General features: G+C 37.1%; 1 protein-coding gene across 2 annotated transcripts in view; it reads right to left on the bottom strand.

Moving 5' to 3' along the window:
* Window positions 1-19712, bottom strand: part of DACH1 (dachshund family transcription factor 1) — a 431763-nt gene that overhangs the window by 186774 nt on the left and 225277 nt on the right. For both annotated transcript variants that reach the window (XM_053898825.1, XM_053898831.1), the window contains exon 3: window positions 5694-5855. In XM_053898825.1, coding sequence (XP_053754800.1) covers window positions 5694-5855 — 162 coding nt within the window. The remainder of the gene's footprint in view (window positions 1-5693; window positions 5856-19712) is intronic.

Raw genomic sequence — 19712 nt, 5'->3', positions numbered from 1 at the left:
GCTTAACCAAAAAGGATTAACTCTCATATCCAACTGAGAACACAGATAATTCTCAGTAATTGGTAAAAAATGAAGATGAATGGGGCTGAGAGATAAGGAGCAATTAGCTCATCAGCAGTTACAGCTGTGCACTCAATCCGGATCCATCTCTTGAGCCTCGGCCCCTTTTAAAGAACCTAAGCAGAATAAGCATAGGACACCCCTCCCCAAAAAATTGCTGTACCTGCCCATCATTTCTCTAGTCTTCCATTTTATTTCCTTACTATACAAAGACACCTGTCATAGCATGCTATGTAAATTACTACCTCTCTCAGGACCTATGTCTAAAGCCAATCTTCTTTTTAAACTTTTTTTTTTTTATAACAGAAACCAAATGACTACTGTAGACACTCTTAAATTCCCTGTCAATCGTTTCATTATAGCAGCATCATCTGTTTGAAAATATAAGCAATTCCCTCATCTAATTATAGGAAGGATTTGAGGTTCATTAACATTGCCAAGGCAGAGGATCCAATGTGCAACTGCAGAGCTCTGCTTGGTGGCCTGTGTTCTCAGTTTCCTTTTATTTGCTTTCTCAAGGTCTCTAAGACTTTTTCCTGAGATCATAAAATTAATTTTTTCCTTCCAAATACACACGTGAGTTAGAAGAAAGGAAATGACTACAGTATAAACTATTCTACTTCTGTAGGAATGGTTTAAAAAAAAAAGATAAGGGGATGGTCAGCTGGGTAAGATAATTTTATCTCCTATCTGCCTGGCTTTTTTTTTTCCCCCACTCATTTTTTTTGTTGTTGTTGTTGTTGTTATTGTTGCTGGTTGATGGACAGAAATAACAAATAAGGAATATCATGGAAGAACACAGCTGTTCATCCCAAACTCAAGTTCTTGTGTTTACATGAACCTCCTACATCGTTGTTAACTATTGCAAGTTTAAGAAAACGAAAACGAATCGTACATTTTGGGCATGTGAAATGTGTTCAGTTTGTGGATCACTGCATCAGTGTCCCCTTGCTTGTGTTCCACAGTGTTCAGAAAGAGACATTCTGAAGTCTTAAGATGACTTCACTTCCTTAAAGAAATAACAGCAGTTAGGGGGTTCTGCCTATAGTTTAAACAATGAGATTTTCTTGGGACATCTGTTTTGAGATCACATTTTGAATAGATATGAACTCATTTCCTACTAAGCAAGCAATCTACTATTGTTGATAGCTGTTTACCAGTTCTATGAGTCAGATATTAGCTAGTGGCAAAGGTCCCTCTTAAATCCTCCGAGTATTCTTTAAACTGTGTACATAGTGTTTTCCTTAAATAAAATGTTAAGAGAAGGTAAAAATGCAGTCTTTTCCTGCCTCTTGGTAAATTATAGTCCACAAAGTCTTGCACTTGGGAATAATATTTAATGTATTTATCTTTAAAGAGTCATTTCCTTTGTTGTCATTAGTTAAGGGAATAAGATACTAGGTTTAGCAAGTATTTAAATAACATAGAAACTACTGAGATGCTCACTATGTCAATATTTATATAGCATTTAAAAACTAGAAGTAAAAATAAGTTTCCTTTATTTAGATTAAATCGATTGTGATTAATTTAGCATCCTCAAAAATGTGCATGATGCTCAAAAAAAGATAAGCAGATAAAAACACAGCTACAGATACTATGGAATTGACCTTGGGTTCATCGGTTTTAAATTCTACCTTTCCAATATCCCAGTCCCAATTTCCAAACGGCATTTTTTTAAGCTGGTTATGTAGATCAGTCCTTAAAGCAAAAAAATAGCAATTTATCTGGCCTGTATGTTGTGGATAGTGTTGCCACTAAAAAGAATCCAGGACATTTTTCCTTCTTATCTGCGATGTAGCTCATATCAGCCAACCTGTCACAAGATAGTACTTGATATAAACAAGAGATTGCAAAGACATCTCAGTAATCAATATCAGGATGGCTACAGTATGGAAACCCCAACCAGTGCATATCATTTGTCTCAGCATCTATTTCTATGGCCAAATGAAGCATTAATTCAAATCATAAATCTATGGTGATTTAAATCTGGGAATGAGCACCTGCCTGCTTTAATGATTTATTTTGTACATTTCAGTAAGCAGGAGATTTGTCCATATGAACTGACAGGTCACCTTCAGATGCCAGGAGCAGACTGTTTATCACCATGCAGACTAGCATCTCATCTTAGCAAGTAAATATTAAACTAAAAGAATCCAATTGATTGTGGATGAGGGAGAATGGAGACACGGCCATATATTTTACTCAGCGTGCTGATGCCTCCCTCGGATCTATCCTGAAGTCCTCACTTCTTCCTAAAGTGATCATTCTGTTGGAGAGATGTGAGCTCAAGGTTACCATGTAAAGTTGGGACATAACATAATTATGTATCAGTGTCACAGATTTCTTTAAACACCTTTTTTTTTGGCTAATTTTTACAATTCATAATAAGAACCAAAAGGAGTCATGTGTAGTAAAAAAAATCTCTCTTCACCTCACTAAATGGAATCAAACCAGGCAAAACCAAAATCTGTTCTCTGAGGCAATAAGGATTTCCTTACGACCCGGGTGGCGGTGGAGGGGGGAACAATGTCCCTACATAGGAAAGCCTAAAACTTTTAACAGAACTCATGAGCCAGAGGAGTATGAGAGAAAAAAGAAACCTGAATTGATTTCAAAAACAGCACTGTGTTTGGGCATGGCTGAGCAGCAACGATACATCATGTAAGTAGCACCTCTCTGAGGGGTTTCACTCCTTCAAAGAGACAATTGATAGATTCATGAGAGTAGTAAGTTTGTATTCTGAAATATAGGCCTTTGAGATTCTTGGGATCCCTCCTGGAATTCATCTGCTTCAGTATCACTTCCTAAGCACCTCATGCCCGCTGAAGCTCCCGGATGTAGTACATCCTGTTATGACTGCCTACTTATGTAGCCATCCCTCCCATAGACTGGATGCTCCCTGAGCGCCGGGACTGTATTATCATCATTTGATGTTACTAGAATGAGTGACAATCAAATGCACAACAAAATCCAAATGAGTGACAATCAAATGCACACAACAGCTCCCCCCAAAATTTACCCATAGGCCTGCAGCTTAATAGACACCTAACAGAGAGTAGAAAAACAGGGAAGGAAGCGAGAAAGGAAGTGAGAAACACTTGACAAATAGGATCTCCTTTAGTTGTCATGATGTAGATATTATTATGCCATTTTCCAGATATGGAATGTTAGGCTCAGAAAGTTTACAGAACTTCCCAAAGCCACAGAAGAGGTAATTGCTGAACACTTACCAGGAGACAGGGACTGCTGGCAGAATCTTAGAAGACTGGGGCCAGATAAAGCAACTGCTCTGCTCAGCCACTACTTTGGTCTGTGCAGGCTCAACCCCATGGTGCCCTGGACTCTCCCTCCCCTTCCTCCCCTACCCCTCCACCAAACTCTCCTGTCTTGATGTCTAGAAAAAGGAGGGGGATGGGCTCTGGAAGTATAATAAATCATAAATTCTTAGAGGGCAATGGTATTTGAGAATAGAATAAAAAATGACAATGACAACATTTTACCCCCAAATCAGCTACAGATATCTAACAGAAATGATCTACATGCCTCAAGACTAGCAGTAACACCAATGTTAACACACTCTAAAAATATTAAGACTCTGTAGGAAAATTCAAACTTCTGCTCTTGACTCAAATTGGTGTTGGATGGGGCGGGGGTCAAAACTAAAAAACAATCTAAACTACCAACTAAATACCCTGATAAAAGAAAAGTGATAATTTCTTCCAACTACACAAAAAGGAAAATTCAAATTGTTTCTTTTTTAAGTCATTATGGTAGCCCATGTACTCAAATAATTACGATAAACCACAATTTGGTCACTAGGCAAATGTTAGCCTATAATATCAAGTATTAAATGTATGTCAATGCCTAATTATGAGCCATGTTCTCCTTATCTTATGCCTATTGGTTTTTCCAAAGTCAACTTCTCCTCTGCTGCTCAGGAAACTCAAACAGAGATATCATGCTTTAATATCTTTTGTTTTCAACGTTATTAAATTGCCTAATTTAAATATTCCTCCTCCCAACACCAACTATTAAGAACAGCCTGCATTAAAGGCTCACTCTTCTAAATTTTTAAAAACATTCCAGATTGTTTTGCAATGGTAACTGAAATTTATAGTGGCCAATTACTTGTTTTTAAAAGTGTCTAATTTTGTTCTACTTTACAGGCCAAAGCAAGAGATTGCTTATTTAAAAAAAAAAATGTACTTAAGAGTTCCAAAAAGAGAATTATAATTCATTCACTTTACTTCAAAACTGTTTTTAGTGTTTAAAAGTCTGAATTTATGTGTGTGAACCACGACCTTAACAACCCCGCTGCCCTCCATCCTGTCCCTAGGAGCACTGAAAATGCAAGCCCTCATGTTTTTCTTCATCCCTTCCAGCTGTAAAGCCATGGCTTTGGCTCTCTTTCACATCTTTTCAACCTTCTAAGAATTGCCACCACTTTCTTTATAACCTATTCTCAAATCAAACGCATTATTGCCACGCCTTTGCTACTTCTCTTGTGTGGTGCTATGGAAAAATTCTATTTTTTTTCCCTTTTTTACATTAGAAGCCACCCTTTGGCATCACTGAAGCAATGGTAGTTTGTGTTTTGTGTTTTGTGTATATATTTAGAAATTACTCCCTACTCGAACATTCACATCTAGTGTATGCTTCCATGGAACTGTTGTACGAATGATTATTACTGAAATCCCTTACATGCCCTTAACTATCTGACATTAGACAGAAAGTAGAGAGCTGCTGATTATCTAAAGAAATAATCTATTAGCATACTGCATGGAAAAGAAAATTTAATTGAACTGCCATAAATTATTGCATCCTTCATGAAAATATGTTGGATATAGTATCTTACACATCTCTTGTAGGTCTCCACATTTCTCTTGTTAAATTATAATTTGAGCAGGATTTCTACATTTTAAAGAGAAACAATACACTGCAGTGGCGGAATACAATGCTTTATCTCACCAACACATAGATGCTAAAGATATCATCAATAAAAAAGTTAACTCACATTTGAAGTTGTGTCTGAAAAAACAAACTACTCAAATGAATTCTGCGAAGAGAAAGGTGTTGGTTTTGGTTTAAATGGTGACTATTAATTTTTCCTCTCTTTCTCCACATCTCATGAAAGAAAAAGAAAATCAAGAGAATTCAAAGTTGTACATGTACGACGAGAAAGATTGGTTATAGTTGTTTATAGAAAGAATGAATTGTCAACATTATTCTTATTCTTGGCAGCACATGAAAGGGTTAAGTTTATATGTTCCACTGCTGATGCAAACGTATTTGATAACACATCCATTAGGAATCAAAAAGATAAAGTATGGGTTTGTTTGTAAATATTCTTGTCACCATACCCGTAATCAATCTTTTAAAATTCTGATTATTAGCACTTAATTGTGGTACAAAAGATGTGAACTAAGTGTTAGAAGTTGCCTACATGCAGTTGATCATATAGCAAAAAATTATGTCGTTAATTATTTAGTCAGAGTGCATGTTGTTAGAGGGACAAAATCGTATCTCCAAAATATACACTGTGTTTGAAGCTAAAAACGAATAGTTTTGTTCTGGAAAAGAAAGTAATTTGGTAGCGACATGATCACAAAAGTTTCCGTGAACATAAAACTTACCAACACTTGAATTCATGTCGCCATTTTCAGAATCTGCTCCATGTTGGTTATTACTGGCATGATAGTTGCTCATGGCTTCCAATTTGATTTTTTTCACCTTCATTGCTTCGGCGATGGCTGCGTTGGTAGCAGCGGCCGCTGCTGCAGCTGCTGCTGTCAGACCTTAACAGAATAAATTAAAAACAAGGTAATTCACATTCTGATCTTTTCATGTAGTAGTCCATGTACTTTGTAGAGCACACATACAAACATATTAGAGGATCTGATTCCTTCATGCCACACTCTGATAACATATATTCATTCCCGACTAGCCAATGAAACAACATTGCTATAATGGGGAGGATGCACTGTAAACTCTCAAACCAAATATTAGCAGAGACATAATTCATACATAGAAGGAGAGGAGTAGAAATGCATCCAGAATTCTCTCTCAAACAGATCAATTAGAATATGTTATTCTCTGCTTAAAATCCTCTACAGCTGCCTGGAGGCGGGAGTCTGAACTGCTCAGCTCAATTCATAAAACCTTTCACTAAAAAATGTAAACCTACCTAATCACTCCATTTCCGCATCCTCAGGCCCCCCTCCAGCTACCTGAACATGCCACCAATACGTGTACATACCCTGCTTCTTCTGTGCTTTCACACATACCACTCCCTTTGTCTGGAATGGCCTTGCTCCACAGCTCACTTCCCTGACCTCTCATCCCCCAGCCTTCTAGCCCCAGGGTTAACACTTTTAACCACTGTGCCATGTCTGTCCAGAACAGTTCACCTCTGTTCATCCAGAAGACAGGAGGTAGATAGGAATGGACGTGAGACTAGAAATAGAATTTGAGGCCAGATTATGGAAGAGCAGAAAGCTAAGGCCATGCTTTATGTACAGGCTATAGATAGCCAGAGAGGTTTTGGAGGAAGGGAGTGGTTTGCTTTCCTTAAACGTGTGAAGTTTTACCAAGTGAGTTCACTTTATCCTGGCATCTCTCTCCTGTAAAATGGCAGACACTGCAATACCTGAATAATCTCCCCTAATTCTGAAACTTTAGCAGTCTAGGAGAGGATATAGATATCCCTGCTCCCCATACTCTTTTTGCTATGGCTGCTTCAGAGTTTCTGACTACGGTGCTTCAACTCGGTTTGAATTTATCTGTGTGATTTATTTCCACTTCCAGCTGGTGGATTAGAGACTGAACACCTCTCTCCTCTTTTCCTCCCCACTAATCATCGCTTCTAGTTTCTACAGCAAATGTTACAGCCTCGGAAATTATAAGAAAGTCTTTTTTTTCCCCCTAGAAATCTCTGCTTTTTTTTTTTTTTTGTAGATGTTAGGAGAGCTCACCTTTCCTTCAGATCAGACCAAAGAGGCCTTTTAGCCCAATGCAACAAGACCTTCAGAATGGATCTTTGAGTGAAAAACTGATAACCACCCTCTAAAAAGGCACTGATGTAAACTCAAAGAATTCATCTGGGTCTACACTGTACATTTGTTGCCTTTTAAGTCCCAACTTGAACGGATTCTCTCATCTTCCTATGATTGAATTTACTCCCCAGTTACTCATTTCCTTCAAAGGTGTTTCAGAACATTTTCTTTCCTGTTAAAATTCTCATGTTTCCCAGCAACTCTCTCTTCCTCGATTTTGCCTTGTCACAAATGTGACTATCCTACGTGTCCCTTCCCTTCATTACCCGGTGTGGCCTCATCTCTACTGTATAACACTTCCAGGGTCTTTATCTTTGCTTTATGCAGCAGGTATATCTTGTATTCAAATAAGGAAGATAAAACTACAACTTGAGATCTGACTGTTATTATTATATAGATCTGAATCAAATTCTACTGAATTTGAAACATAACTATGCATGATATAGCCTTAGACCAGCCATAAAGCCTTTTTGAATATTGTTTCTTCACCTGTAAATTCATTCTATTCACAAAGGGATAATATGAGGATTAAATGAGATAGACTATGTGAAGAAGGCCACATCATGCTATTAAACACTAGGTATTCTAGTTCCTCAAAAAGTCCAGTCCTAGCCATGATTCCTGCAGGATACGGTGGACTGGCCATAGCCCCCTTAGCTAGAAGAATCTTACTTCTCTCTTTAACCCTTGACTTTTAAAAATATTTTTTTTATAATTTTATTTACCTGATCTTATGAATGGTACTCTTCTACTTGTCCACTTGGCAGTTTATCCCCATGGTTTTACATTTCTAATACAAATTTCAAAAGGTATACGGTGGTTCCCCCTCTATCCATGGGAGACATGTTCCAAGACACCCCCCCCCCATTGCCTGAACCTACAGATAGTACTGAATCTTAGGTATACCATGCTTTTTTTCTATACATACATACATATGACAAACTTTAATTTATAAATTAGGCAGAAAGAGATTCACAACAATAAAATAGAACAATTACAACAATATACTGTATAAAAGTTATGTGAATGCAGTCTCTCTCTCCCTCAAAATATCTCATTGTACCGCACTCACACTTCTTATGATGATGTGAGATGATAAATTGCCTAAATGATGAGATGAAGTAAGGTGAATGACACAAGCACTGTGACCTGGCATTAGGCTCCTATTGACCTTCTGATGATTTTTCAGAAAGAGGATCATCTGCTTCCAGGCCATGGTTGACCAAACTGGGGAAAGGAAACTGCAGATAAGGGGGACTCCTAGAAGTGTGTGACCCATACATGATAAAACTGAACTATCTAATAATTTTTTATAAGAAGTATTGCACTATTTTTATTTTTATTTTTATTTGAGAGGGAGGGAGAGCCACAGAGGGAGACGGGGGGGGGGGAGAGAGAGAGAGAGAGAGAGAGAGAGAGAGAGAGAGAGAGAGGATCTCAGGCAGACTCCATGCTCAGCATGGAGCCCAACGTGGGGCTCGATTCCATGACACCAAGATCATGAATGGACCCAAAATTGAGAGTAGGACGTCCAACCAAATGAACCACCCAGGCTATAATACTTTTAAATACCGAATTGTTAGTCTAGTTTAATGAAGGCAGAAAAAAAAAAAAAAAAAACTATGACATTTTCAGCAGTTGCTGATTTTAGTTCCACTAACTCACCTGGCTCACAATTCTAACACTTTAATAGCTTTCAAATTCAAGCAATTTTCTCCATTTTCCCGGCTCCCTCTAGTGCCAGCTGCTGCCTTTTCTTCAGTGGAGTCCTGCAATAGCCTCTCAACAGCTTCCCCTTTCCCCGTTTCCAACCTCTTACTACTCATACAGCAGTCAACATAATCTTGTAGAAAGGAAAATCCAATCATGACATTCAATGCCTACTCTTAGAAGCAAGTGGGGCACTTCACATGGCTGTCAGGGCCCTTCATGCTCAGTCCCCTGCCTGTCCATGTAGCACTGTGTGTTCGCCCAGGTCCCACTTCCTCTTTGTGCTATAGACACTTCAGCCTTCTCCCATTTCCTCAAATGGACTACATTCCTTCTTCCAAGCCAGACTGTGTCCAGGTTGTTCCCACTTCTAGAAAAGCTCCCTAATCCCTGTCCCTGCCCCTACCCCAAACCAGCCCGTGTCCCTTATCTGATGGCGTAAATATTATGCTCTAGGAGAAGTGAGCTCAGGTTCCTAACTCTTCAATCTACCTGAGAAATAGCTATCAACATTTCAAGAATCAGCTCAAAATATACTTCTTTCAAATAAAAAAAAATATATGTATTTCTTTATTTTTGATAGAGAAAGAGCATGAGTCGGGGAGGGGCAGGAAGAGAGGGGGACAGAGGATCTGAAGTGGGCTCTGTGCTGACAGCAGAGAGCCCAATGTGGGGCTCCAACTCAGAAACTGAGATCATGACCTGAGCCTACGAAAGGCGTTTAACCAACGTGAGCCATCCAGGCACTCCAAAACATACTTCTTTTAAAGAGCTGACCTTCCCTACTCCTCAAGAGTAGAGCTAGCCATCCACTGGTTTGTGTATGTGACTCTACCGTCCTTTGTGCATCAGAATCACTCGTGGAGCTTTTAAGCCTTGCAAATAGCTGAACCCTACCCTGTGAGGATTCTGGCTGGGACTGCTGCATCTGTATATTTTGGGGTTGAGTTTACTGTTCCTCAGGACATTACAATGTGCAATCTGAGCAGAGAAACTCTTGACTTCTTTAATGCTCTTTTTTAGGAGGGGGGAGGTTACGTTTAAAGCCAGCTCCTCTAACTAGGTTATAACACCAAAAGGAAAGAAATACTTCCTTAATATATGTATCCCAAACATCTACCACAATGCCTGCCACAAATTCTCACAGAATGAAAAAACACTTCTGAGACTAGACTACTTGGAAAGCCACAGGAGAAATATGGTCACTCTTTTGACAATATCTATGTAAGTAATTTAAAGCATTATGTTTATGTTACAATCAATGTGAATATATTAGGAGCAGCAAATTTCATTAATTTAATATAAAGCATGACTCTCCCAAGCTACATCTGCCTAGGGCTGGAGAGGATCACAAAAGGCTCATCCGCCCTCTGTATTTATTGCACTTCCTGTTGGCCTTGCAATGGCCCTTTCAAATCTCTGATGTAATTCTCAAATCCCGCCCCCCCCCCCCACTTGCTCTTAGAAAGAAGCCCCATTGTATATTTTGCTCCAAAATGAAGTTGTCTTTGAAAAAAAAATTGTTATAAATTCACAAAATAAGTCTAGCTTTTGGTCTATACTTTATAGAGAATTCAAACTGTGAAAACATTTTCATGTAACCGAGAATTGCCTACTTGTGTAAATACTGGGAACCCCTAACATTTACCTCCCTGCCTCACCCTTTTCTTTTTTTTTTTAATGTTTATTTTGAGAGAGAGAGACAGACAGACAGCGAGCAGGGGAGGGACAGAGAGAGAGGGAGACACAGAATCCGAAGCGGGCTCCAGGCTCTGAGAGCTGGATGCACAGAGCCTGATCAGGGGCCTGAACTCAAGAGCTGTGAGATCATGACCTGGGACCCTTAACCAACAGAGCCACCCAGACAGCCCTCACTCACCCTTTCTTAAGTGAGAATTTTTGTTATGTCCTCCTTCAGTAGCCCACCTTGAAGTACATTATATTACAAATTTACCACTGTTTTTAATCCTTCCCAAGCAAGATGAACCATTTTTATCTCAGACTTAGGTAATTCAGTATTTCTTAAACTGAGAGTCAACATCAAATCCAGCCATCATGCATGGTAGTTAGAGGTTATCTTCTCCAAAGACACAGTCACAGACTGTCTGGGATGGGCTGAGGAATCTGTGTTTTCACCTTTCAACAAACAGGTTGATTCTGAGGGCTTACTGCCCTTAGATTATTTAAGGACAGCAATTTACACTAAAGTGTGTCTGCATCTCATAATCAAGTTTCTTAACTGAGTAGATCATTACAGTTGTTTTCAAAAGTGAGTGTGCTTCAGAATCAACAAGGGAACTTGTTAAAACACAAAATCAGGCTGGACGAAGGAATCATAGTTTGAGATGTACCGCTCTAGTGGGACGCAGACTTTTATAAAAATGAATCTTCGTGTGCCTTTGGCCTACCACGGCGGAAGTGAAAAGGTAAGCCACGTAATGCAGTACGTCAGTATGTTATTGATGCAGCGGTCATGTACATTACTAACTCCAGCAACCACTTACATGCATGAATCTATTTGGCATGTACAATAACTGTTACTGAAAAGCTTGGGTAATCACTTTGGATTCTTGAATTGGTAAGAATTCTTTCTCTCATTGGGGGAAACATAACAAATATATAGAGATAGATAGATAGAGAGAGAGAGAGAGAGAGAGAGAGAGAGAGAAAGTATGTGTGTGTATCGTCATATGAGGAAGGAACAAATCAATGATCTCTTACACTAAGGAATGATTAACCCACCTATCTTACTTCACCAAACTCACTTTTTTATGCTCTCAGAGCACAGTGAAAGTATCTCATACACCAAAACAGAAACACGTACTGAACTGACAAGTCAAATATGAAATAATTTCGTTTTATTTGAAAAGATTCTAAATCCAGGGGCACCTGGATGACTCAGTGGGTTAAGCACCCGACCTCAGCTCAGGTCATGATCTCACTGTCTGTGAGTTCAACTCCATGTTGGGCTCTCTGCTGTCAGCACGGAGCCTGCTTGGGATCCTCTGTCCCCTTCTCTTTCGGCCCTTTGCTCTCTCTCTCACAAGTAAATAAATATTTTTTAAGAATATTAAAAAACATTCTAAATCCAATGTAATTAACAATGGAGACACTTAAATGTATTCTTAAAACTCATTTGGCACTAATAAGATAATGGACTAAGAAACATTTTGTTAAAAAAAAGACACTTTCCTTCACAGAAAGGATAGTAAGTCATAGTTTGTACACTGCCAGACCTCCAGTTGGCCCTCACGAAAGGGATTGTATATCAAAACTAGGTTAAAGACCATAAGCCTTATATCATGCAAAAAGATTTAGGTTTCTTTTTCTTTCCTATTAAATCTCCCTATCTCTACATTTACAATTTAAAAGATAAATAGGCTTTTACACAGAATTTTAAAACACGACTTTTCACATTGTTGTCCGAATTATGATACAGACTCATTTCTGTGGGCTTCATTCTGATCTGCTCCTTCAGAGAAAATTCTGTATTACTTTTCTAACCGCATACTGTTAAAAGTTTGGTTTTTTTTAATCTTGGCTTATAGATTTCTTTTACTTTCACTTTTTGATGCTCTGCTAAAATCTTTAGTTACTGTCATGGAAATTACTAGTTACCTAACCTATCTATCATGTAGAGGGTAAATATGTGATGGTTAAAAAGCAGCACTCCAAAAGCCATACAAACTTTGGACAACATGCATCAAATTTATCTGGGATACTGCTGCAAGTTATATAATTCCTAAGACTTCAAAATTCTCATCTTTAAAACAGAGATATCAATTCTGACTTGATAGGGATGTTGTGGAGAATAAAGGCAAGATAATATATGCAACAGCATGGGCACATACTAAGCCCTCCACAAATGGTAGTAAATATTATCAAGTAACCCAGAATATCCATCATGTCCTTATGTCTAGTTTTACCCCTGTTCAGTTACTCACAAAAATGCAACTACGACAGAAGCAACCTAACAGTGTGGAGTGAGAATTTAGCCACTTGACAAATGGAAATCTAAAACCCATGCCTCTATCTAAACATTTCATTTAGTAGTCTACATTGATCACATTTATCTTAAAATCACTAAATCTCCCCTCTGTGCTCTATTGATACAAAGCCTTCCCCACTTCAAATTCAATATCCTAAAACCAATCCATGGGTTTATCATTTGGAAGAGAGGCAGGCATTGTCACCACTTAAGAGCCTTATTTTACTTTGCAAAGATAGCATTTTTCTTCTGCTTTCAACTTTTATCAAAACAGCCTTTAAATCTTTCAAATGCCATATACAATCCTGACCAGCCTTTCTAAAATAAGGAAAAATATCCCCATTCTATTTCTTTCAAATAAGTTAGTACTCCTAGTGATAAAGAGTAGATTACAACTATAGATTATAAATATCAATAAAAGAGACATATTGCTGTCAAATTCTTTCTCTGATCTGTTTGTTTGCTCATTAACTTGAAAGGTCCAATCTTTGATCTTTGGTTTCAAAGACATCAAGATGACTTCCAAATGTTTGATATGTTGTCTACTTTTACATCACATTCCATATAAAATGTATTTCCCAAAAGCTAATGGTTAAATAAAATGAGTTATATGTAAGAGATAGTAAGCAGTCAAAGCTTCTATATGATAGACTTTTTATTAGTCTATGTCACTTCACCCAAATTTAGAAGAAACCATTTTAAAGATGCAGTAGATTATAGCCAATGGTAGTTATTATTAATATTCTGGAATTGATAAGTTATTTATGTCTGGCATTCTTCCTACTGATTATTCAGGGAGACAGGCGGCTTATAAATATCTCATCACTCCACCGTCACAGAAATTTCATCGACAGTGCTCATGCACAGCTATTAGCAATATGAATCTAACCATTACAAGAAGGAGGAAAATCGAACATGTGGCATTAATACGCAGTCCTGGTTCCTAACCATCTGATAGGCAGATGGTGTGAAGCGGATTCTCCAGCTGAAATGAAGGGGCACATCATTTAAAACCTTGTTTGCATTCTAACTGATATCAGTGCCATATTGATATACATGATACATCATGGCAGTATTTGAACAATCTAGTTTGTTTCAGTCATAAATGTTTACTGCCTTGTTTTTTTTTAATCTTATAAGCATGTTCAGAAGAGTGTATTTTTAATTTATGAAACCTATTGTTTACTTCTGTTGAACTAGAAGATTAGTGGAAAGCAGGAATATTAAATTACTTCAACCACAGCAATATAACCAAGACAGACGAATAAAGTAGGTTTCTATTTTCAATAGAGGATGTTAGTAAAAGAGTTTTAAAATTAGCCCAGGCATTTTGCACATTAAATGCATTTATTCATTTAAACCTCCTGGCTGCCCTCCCCCCCAAGTGGCATACAGAGAAACTTAATGCTTTACATAGCCATTCATTTAAAACTCTCACTGTGTGCAATTAATCTTGTCCAACAATTCAATTCAGAAAGTAAAACATCAAAAAGCATAGTTCAATTCAACAGTCATTACTGTGAAGTAATCTTTCTGCTCCTGACAGTTCCTATAGACTCTTTGCAAAACTCGGTGGAAGGTGCATTGTAAGCTCCATATAAGTTTGAATTACAACTCAGCTGAAATCACTCCAAGTCTTAGAAGAACTTTTGGCTCAATATAACAACTTAAAAATACCAGTACCCTTTTTCACCCTGTTTTCTTCCAATCCTTGTTTAAATACCAGCTGTCTAAAAAACTGACACTAATTTTCAGTTATTTATTTTTTCGATACTTTCTAAATAAAGGGAAATTGTGATTGAAATATACCTGTCCTCACCCTTGAATGATTAATAACAGACATGATAAGCAACTGGAATAAGCAACTTAATTGTGAATCAGAATAGACTGAAGATTTTGAATGTGAATGTGTCTCCTAATGTCCATTAGACTGACTTTTCTTGCCCTTTAAAACACATTTATATTCTGCAGAGAAAAGGGAAATTGATCTTTAAGGCCATTAATGGAAACACTCCCTACACCAGTTTTCAGCTTTTCAATTGATTTAATTAGATTTTTTAAATGTTTGGATTAACAAAACCCCCCACTAATTTGGAGATACATATGGAAAGAGTTTATTATAATATTGATAATAATAATCAACCAAATAGACATCAAATTTAGCATTCTTATTCTGAATAGCTTAAAATCGCAAGCCCTCAGAGCAAAGGAATAGTAGTTGAAGTCGGTGGAGGGAACACCATGGAGATGTTATGTTATTTGGCCATGTGTTAAATCACTGAGGAATTTGTTTCAATTTTTTTCAATTCTTTCCTTGTTTTTTTTTTTTTTGTTTTTTTTTTTTTTTTGAGAGAGAGAGTTGGATGGGGCAGAGAAAGAGGGAGAGAGACAATCGCAAGCAAGCTCCGTGCCATCAGCACAAAGCCTGACGCAGGGCTCCATCTCATGAACCGTGAGATGACGACCTGAGCTAAAAAGCCAAGAGTCTTATGCTTAACCAACCGAGCCACTCAGGCGCCCCTCCATGGAAGTTTTTGAAACATTCAACTTCTGATCACTAACTCACAGAATCAAGCTGAAGCACAATTAATTCAAAATTTTAAATTACTACGGTTTAAAATAAGAAAATAGGTAATTTTTAAAACGTTGAACTCGGGCACAAAAAGGTCTTGAATATAAAATTCTCACTTTTACTCCACCTGTTAACATTACTGTCTTTAGAAAAATAGTTAACAGCCACTCAGGGTCTAGACTTATAAAACATGGAGACGAAAAAGACTATCTAATGTGACCCTTTTATTTTACTGATGATGAAACTTAAGGTCAGTGAGGTTAATCATTTCTATAAAGTCACACCATTAAATAATGATAGAGTGATCCCAATTCCCTTAACTCCCAGTGCAGCATTGACCACACTGACTCTGTCAATAAATGTAAAAAGAAAAGTACAGAATACTGTAAACCAAGGGATCACTGAAAGAAAATGAATCCCCTTTGCTCAAGTAGCTTATAGACGGCATAGGAAGTCAAGGGTATAGATGCTCAGATGATGTCAAAAGTAAAAGCTGAATGGAAACCAATTTGACAATAAATTTCATATATTAAAAAAAAAAGAAAGTAAAAGCTGACTTCATTTAGAAACCTGACCAAATTGTTCATTTGGAATTCAGTTTTATAGAATTTAGAATATATCTGCCACAGAAACAATGGTCTTTCCACTTTGTGCACAAAGCTTTCAACCTGGACTACAGGTAAAATACAGTATTTATATTAGCCTGAGTCCTCTATTTACAGCACAACAAGAACAAAAGAGAAGAGCAAATAATTATTTTCCTATGTCCTGAATATAGAACAAACTCTAAATAGAAATAAACAGAAATAGGTAAACTTTGACTCCAATTTTCTTTAAAGCACCCTTATTATTATTCCATCTCCAATAAACTGTTCTTTAGATGTCCTCATGTTTGTCTAAGGAGCAATTCATTTTACTACTCACGTGACTCAATCACCCCAAATTACTCAGTGCATTGACTCCAGGCAGGTGCTTCGTACTAGCCTGAGAATAACTGACAGTGTGTGACATTCTGAAAGGATGTTTTTTAAAGAGGCTACTTGTCAATATATCGGTGACAGTTCAGGCAGTACAATAAGTGAAAAGAGGAAATGGTGTCATAAATTTAATTTCCTGCAAAAGAGTCACCTCATTGGCATTTTAGCCTAAGAATAATCTCCCCAAATGTTCAACTATGTTTCTCAACACCATGTAAATCCTCTCCTAAATCCTTTGATACTTCAGTAAGTCGCTTTTTTTTTTCTCTTTCTAGAAATCAGGTAGCATGTGGTTGTTGGTGAGAAGGGGAGAGGAGATAAGAAAAAAGTGTTGTAGAGGTGGCCATTTCTTACATGAAAGTCTTGTTTGTGGGGAGTTATCCAATAGAAGTAACTGGAAAAGGTGTGACAACACACTTTTTCTGATATAGTAATATATACTTTTTTTTTCCAAGGAAAGACTCAGGAAGAAATGTAATTATACACACACACACACACACACACACACACACAATCACTTTGTAAACAGAAGTCAGGGTCTGGGTTGGGAACAACAGACAGCCATGTTCACTGAAAAGCAACAGGAACAGAGGGACTAGTTGAGGCAGTATATTCTTCACCCTTTTGTCATTAAGTTTTAATATTTATGTCAACATTTCATTGAATCGGCATAATCAGCCTAAAAGTTAGCTATTTTCCTCATTTGTTTACAAGGAAAATGTGAATGGTGATAGGCCAGTTGTAGTACTTGGAAAAACAGGTTTTTGGTTGAAGTTTTAAAGTTGGATTACAGTAAAGAACAATCCTAATTGATTTAGAAGAATACGTACTGCCATGTGATAGGGAAATTACAAAAGAAATATCGGTTGTACTGCCATGTGATAGGGAAATTACAAAAGAAATATCGGTTATAGTTCATAGTCTCAAGTGATTGCCATCTCCTAGACAGTGGGCCGTTAAACAGATGAAGTCTCTACCTTGGCAACTCATTGTAATCATAGTCAACTAACTTAATTATTTTTAGCACAAAAACCACTTAAATTGTCTGATTTTGAGGCAATCTTGTAGTTTATCGCTCAAGAAATAAATGCCATCTATCTTTAAAACGATTTCCCTTCTGAGGTTGCATTAGTATATGCAACCCAGCTCACCTAGGAACAGAGAAGGTGGATGTCGACGAACGACTACCAATGGTTGTTATTACTCATGTTTCCTTTTTTGCTACAAAAAATCCTAATGACAGAAAGAACCACTTAATTCCTAAGATGGCAAGAAATGTGAGTCTTTTGTGTATTCTCATAGAAACTCACTTTATTTCAAAACAACTGTAAATCACAGCAAATCTTCAATTTTTCTTATAGCCCTTACTTTAGGAGCAAAGTCTGTAGTTATACTGATCCAGTGGCTTCTCTTGACCTAATTTATGTTGTACCATGAGATTCTATTAAAAGAAACTAAATCACTGCAGTAGATTTATTCACCTTAAATAATTTAAGCTAATTGAAAAAGAACCAAACTAAAACTAAAACACTTCTCTCAAGCATTCAACTCCTGCATGTCAATTAGTAATTTAAACAACCAGCTAATCACAACAGCTTTATGAGAAACACGGACCTGTGCTGTGTACACATTTCTCTACCTCCACTGAGTTGAAGACTGAAACAAACATCAGTTCTGAGTCTGAAAGTATGTGTATCTGTTCTGTAGTAATTAGGCAATTCCAATAAAATAGTTTCACAGATGGAGCAAAGATTTTTCTCAATCTTCCTAAACAATTCTTAAAAGAATACATAGAAAAATGAGAGAGACACCTGGGAAAGCACTCTTTCAGCAATGAGTGATGGCATTCCAAACTTATAACGTGACTTAAGCAAAATGAAATTAAAAACATTATTGTTATTCACAAAGGTTACCACGTAATGACCAGAAACTGGTTCCTAATTCCGAATGGGTTGACTTCAAAATTAAGAACCTGGCTTAATAATATTATTATTATTATAGTTTATTTTTGCGATATTGCTTCTCATTAAAAGTTATTAAATATCATTGTGATTTAAGATATGTTAATAGTGGCTCATAATGTTATCCCAAATTATAATATTCCGATTGCCCCATCATTATAGAACTCTATTGGTAAAAGCAATGGTCACTTTTCTCAGGGAATTATTTAATTTTATAATTCAGCCTTTGTAATACCTGGAATGTTCGGCATATTCACTCATAGGACAGTCGTACGAAGAGTTGCCAAGCTTTTGGCATCATTTTTACCACACATCTTTCCTAAGAGAATTAGAAAATTCAAACCTAACTTTATGTTGGAAGTAAAGCCTTTTGAAATATTGCTAAAGTGCACACGGAATAAAGACAACACACTTAAGCAGACTTTCCCCCCCTTTAAACAGCATTCAAATTTTCAAAAGCAATAGATCCTCCGTCCACACGGAGTCTATTGAATTATTCATTTCATGTGCAACCTCATGCTGGACCATAAATTGTTACTTTATCTAATCAAAGGAGACTTAACTCTACAGAAGGTCAAAGGTTTAATTTTGTGAAGTATTATCTTACGCTAGGAGTTTAACCGAAAAATAGAAGAAGAAAAACAGCCAAGAAACTGGTAATAAATGAACCTTTATTGCCTCAGGCATTGGCCTAGTTAATAAACTTTCATTGAAGGTTTCTTTCAACTGTTACGGACAATGAGAGGAAAAAAATCTTAAATTACAGCCATGTGTGACTTTTAAAGCAGTCATTCTTTTTTATCTCAACCTCCCTAGCTCAGGGAAAAAAAAAAAAAAAAAGACAAAGAGAGATTGTCTTCGATCTTTTAACCAAAAATGTATGTTTCTAAACAGATGAAAAAGTGCAGATAAACTTTTCTAAAAGCAGAGGTCAGCTTTGAGCAATATAAAAAAAGGCATTCTTTAGGTGTTGAATCTTAGAGAACAATGTCTCTAGCCAAATGTGAAACTACAGAAGGGGGGAGGAAGACATGTTGTATTCTTCACAAATCTAACTCTTAAATTGTGTCTCCTGCTTAGCAAAACATGATGCCTTATAATCTCCCCATTATCACACCAAGTCCATTGTAGTTTGAATATTCCTTAAATGTACTGTAAATAAGTACATTATTTATGTACTCTCTGCCCCATTTTAGACCAAAAAAATCCTTTTATTTAAAAAAAAATGTATCAAAATAATTCATTTTATTGTCATTCACTGAAATCTTTAGGAGAAACAAGTCTATCTTTTTAGCTGATACCCCCCAACCAAAAGCCGCCTGTCGGTAGGTCCCCCCCCGCCACACACACCCAAATCCCCAGGATTTTCTAGAAAAGAAAATAAACTGAGCT

The sequence above is a fragment of the Panthera pardus genome, unplaced genomic scaffold (assembly GCF_024362965.1).
Source record: "Panthera pardus isolate Hobbes unplaced genomic scaffold, ASM2436296v1 HiC_scaffold_1, whole genome shotgun sequence".
In the NCBI taxonomy this organism is placed as follows: Eukaryota; Metazoa; Chordata; class Mammalia; order Carnivora; family Felidae; genus Panthera; species Panthera pardus.
Note: the sequence above shows the minus strand (reverse complement) of the source record. Positions and strands in the feature narration are given on the sequence as shown.